Source organism: Chrysochloris asiatica, unplaced genomic scaffold (genome assembly GCF_000296735.1).
Source record: "Chrysochloris asiatica unplaced genomic scaffold, ChrAsi1.0 scaffold00526, whole genome shotgun sequence".
Lineage (NCBI taxonomy): Eukaryota > Metazoa > Chordata > Mammalia > Afrosoricida > Chrysochloridae > Chrysochloris > Chrysochloris asiatica.
In genome coordinates this window covers 470,718-474,730 of record NW_006409044.1, presented here as the reverse complement: position 1 = coordinate 474,730, position 4,013 = coordinate 470,718, and the positions used below count along the sequence as shown (strand labels likewise).

Here is a 4,013-nt window from a genome sequence, read left to right as displayed (position 1 = left end):
ACACACACACACACACACACACACACACAGACCATGGGAGGATGTAGGGCGGGGCGGGTGCCCACGAAGGACCATGCCAGTTCCTGTGGCCCCGCTGGCTCTCTGAGCACGCCCGCCCTCCGAATGGGTCCGCTCAAGCCCCGTGATCCAAGCTCCGCAGTGGACGGGCGCAGTCCCAGAGCAGGAGATGAGTGCAGGCGAGTGCAGGCAGGCAGAAGCTCAAAATGCCCACAACTCCCCAGAAGCTTGATCCTTCAAAAAAGCAAGTCCATAATGTTGAAGGCTAAAGACTTATGTTTGCCGAAAGGCTGTCTGTCTACCAGGCGGGGCACTCCCCTATGCGATACCACCCATATCTTCCCTGGAGCCTGCGCACCTGTGCTGCCCAGTCAGGGAAGCGCCGGAAGTCTCCATCTGGTTTTGAAGTGCATGTCACATAACATTTTTTTTTTCCCTATAGACTTCTATGGTTATGTGCCATGGAGTCGGTTCCAACTCATAGAGACCCTATACAGGGTTTCTGAGGCTGTAATTCTTAACGGGAGCAGAAAGCCTCATCTTTCTCCCACTGAACAGCTGGTAGTTTCAAACTGCTGACTGTGAGATTAGCAGCCGGATTTGTAACCACTATGCTACCAGATTTCCTTTTTTCTGACAACACTATAATCTCCTATAAGGAGCTCTGGTAGCGTAATGATTACGAATCGGGCTGCGAATTGCAAGGTCAGCAGTTCGAAACCACCAGCTGTTCAGTGGGAGAAAGACGAGGTTTCTGTTCCTGTAAAAATCTACAACCTCGGATACCCTGTACAGGGTCACTATGAGTCGGAACTGACTCCAAGGCACATAACAACAACAACAACAACATAGTCTCCTATAATGTTGTCAAAAATGGACTCAATCATAAAATTTATCAGGAGATGGAAAGGATTCATTACTCTCCATCAGCACCTTCAAGCAGACCCTGAGACAGAAATAAGACAGATAAGAGTACACACTGAGAGCAACAGTACCTTCACCCCGAACGCCAACACAGGTCTGAGGACCATAGAGTTAGGGACCAGATACCTTCAGTACAGCTGTACTTGGACTCTGGAGAGTCATGTGAGACTCACTCTTTTCCACTATCTGCTTCCCTGGCAAGGGGAGTCCCTGGGATTAGAAAGTGGTTTAGATTTTAATTACCTAAATAGAATTGTTATAACAGCTCCTGTTTAGAATACTGAGAATGGCTGCACTTTTGAATTAAGAACTCTGATTGATGCTAAACCCCAGCATTATTATTTCTGTCCTTCATTAAATTAGGACAGGCACTGCCTATGTCTATGCTGCTGAGACTAAGGAGAAGGAATGAGGGTAAGGGTGCTGAGGAGCCAGCAAGCCCTTTGTAGAAAAACAAGCCATGATCTTCCATCTTCACAGAGTAGATGCATCTGAAAAGACTCAAAGCAGATGGAGGCACAAAGAGAAGCCCATGGGATGACCACACTCACACATCTGCTCCCTGGGGTGGTGGGGTTTATGTTCAAGCATGTAACACTGTGAGAGGGAGATAAATAGCCTGTTGACAGTAATAAGTTCCAAAATCTTCAGCTTCCACGCTGCTGATAGTGAGAGTGAAGTCTGTCCCAGACCCACTTCCACTGAATCTGTCTGGGATGCCATCAGCCATGTAGGATGTGTAATAGATGAGGGGTTTGGGAGCCTGCCCAGGTTTCTGCTGATACCAGGCTAAGGTGTTACCAACATTCTGACTGGACCTGCAGGTGAGGGAGGCTTTTTCACCAAGAGACAAAGAAAGGGAAGTTGGGGACTGAGTCATCACAATGTCTTCCATGGTATCTGAAGCTGGAAATAAAACACCAAGTCACACATATGATCTAACCATACCACATTGTCTTCCCAGCAGACCAAATCTACATTGAAACTATGCTTTATTCATTGTGCTTGACTAACAAAGGTGTCAGGTCTCAGGACCTAAAAACATTAAAAACAATTTTTCACTGAGAGAACCATCCCTATTGCCCTCACCTGGGAGCCAGAACACTAGCAGGCAGAGAAGCTGAACTGGGCCTTCCATGGTTCACTCTGTGCCCCAAGTGAGACAGATCTTCCCCTGAGTGCAGACCCAGCATTCATATGGGCTCTGGAGGACCAGGTGGACTGGAAGGAATATGCAAAGCAGGTGGGTGGGGCCAGCTGGACTTTCAGCTGCAGAGAGGCTTTGTCATCTCTTCTCTGCACATGAGCAACCATCCTCAGGAGGCCATGTCAGAAAAGCCTTAGACTCAGATTCAGGGCTGAATTTCTAAGGGCCACTGAATTTAACCCTTGTGTAATTCATTGGATACAAAGGTTGGTTTGAACCTCAAGGTTGGTGGTTCAAACTCACCAGCTACTCCTGGAAAAGCAAATACAGGGTTGCTATGACTCAGAACTGACTCTATGGCACTTAAAAACAAAACAAAAACCAACATTACTACCTATGACACAATCAAATGGTGTTTCTCACAAATCTTTTGGGAAGAAAAGAAATGCCTGAGATGCCATGTCTGTCTCTCTCCTCTCCAGGACACTTAGATTTCTCTGTGGTACATGATGGGATCTACTTAGAATGAGGATGTGATTCAAAATTTTTCTACCAGATATTCCTTCGTTGCTGCTTTGCAATATTCCATGAGGCACCATACGTTGCCTCATAATTTTTTCAGGTTTAATAAGAAGAAACATTCAATTAGACCCAGCAGAGCGGGTGCAAAAGTAACCAATGAGAAGTCTCCATGAGGATATGAGCTCCACAGTGCATGTGACCCCATTTCCATGAAGAGAAACTAGAGTCTAAGCATCTCTCCATTCCATACAGCACATTTATCTTATCACTCAGGTCTTCATCTGTGTCACAATCTCAGAAACCTTTGCTCAGCCTCCTGATCTACTCAATGGAAAACTACTCTAGGTTTTCTTTCTGTTCTTCAGGACTTTGAGGAGATGGTGCTATGACCTATGTTCAGGTACATCCCACCACACAGGATGAGAGGCTGGTTCTCATTTACTTAAAAACCTGTCAAGTTTCTAAAGTACTTAAGCCCTTTTGCCTCCCCAGTTTTACAGTACCTCTAAAGAAAACAGCTTTATTAATACTACTCCAAACTCTAGTGAACCTTCACCCATTTATGACTTAGAGTTTCATCCACAGTCACAGACTAATTGTTAAAATCACAAACCCTGAAGTCAAACCATGTGGATTCATGATGCTGCTTTTCAAATTGGTGGTATGACATAGATCAACCACTTCACCTCTCTTTGCCTCAGTTTCCATCTTTCTGAAACTCTGAAAATATGATGCCTACCTAATAGTGCTGATTTCTAGTTAAGCCAGATAAAGTATTTAGAACAGTATGAAGAACACAAGATACACTGTCATTTGTTTTGATTAATGTTATTACAGTATTTCTAATTATCATTATCATGAAAAAGAAACTGAATAACTTAGCAGAATCACCTAGAAAACAGCATTCAATGAAATGAAAGTAGGCGCCATCAACAGTCATTTTATGCCTTAGGAGAGCATGTTTCCTGCCTTGTTCACAAGTTTTACCAATCCAATTATTTTACATCAGCTTTTACTAAATCCTTCAGACCTGCCATCATGCCCACCCAGGGAATATTCAATGTATTTCATCCAGAAATTCATTAAAATTAACTTGTCACTTAAGGGCCCCTTTTTCTTATATGTTTCATAGTCCACCTATTTAATCATTTCACTTTTTCTCCAATACCTAATCTTTGCTCACAATCAGAAAAATGTATATATACCACCATCATTTAAATCAGACCCAAGGGAGACTCGGGGTGTGAGCAGGGAAACCACCACTAATCCTAGAGAGGAGAGGGTTAAACTCTCAAGAGATGCTGTGATCAGTTCCTCAGCTGAGTTATGGCGCCATCTGGTGAACAGATTGAGCGCAGCATGTTTTCAAATCCTATTTAAAAAGTTAGAAAAATGAGAGGGA

The 4,013-nt window shown here is 44.0% G+C and overlaps 1 gene segment (V, D, J or C); it reads right to left on the bottom strand.

Annotated features, from left to right (window-relative positions):
• LOC102824840 overlaps positions 1 to 2,080 on the bottom strand; it is a 9,374-nt gene extending 7,294 nt beyond the window's left edge. The window contains 2 exon segments of the V gene segment in view: positions 1,561 to 1,842; positions 2,032 to 2,080. Coding sequence covers positions 1,561 to 1,842; positions 2,032 to 2,080 — 331 coding nt within the window.
• Between the last annotated feature and the right edge of the window lie 1,933 nt (positions 2,081 to 4,013).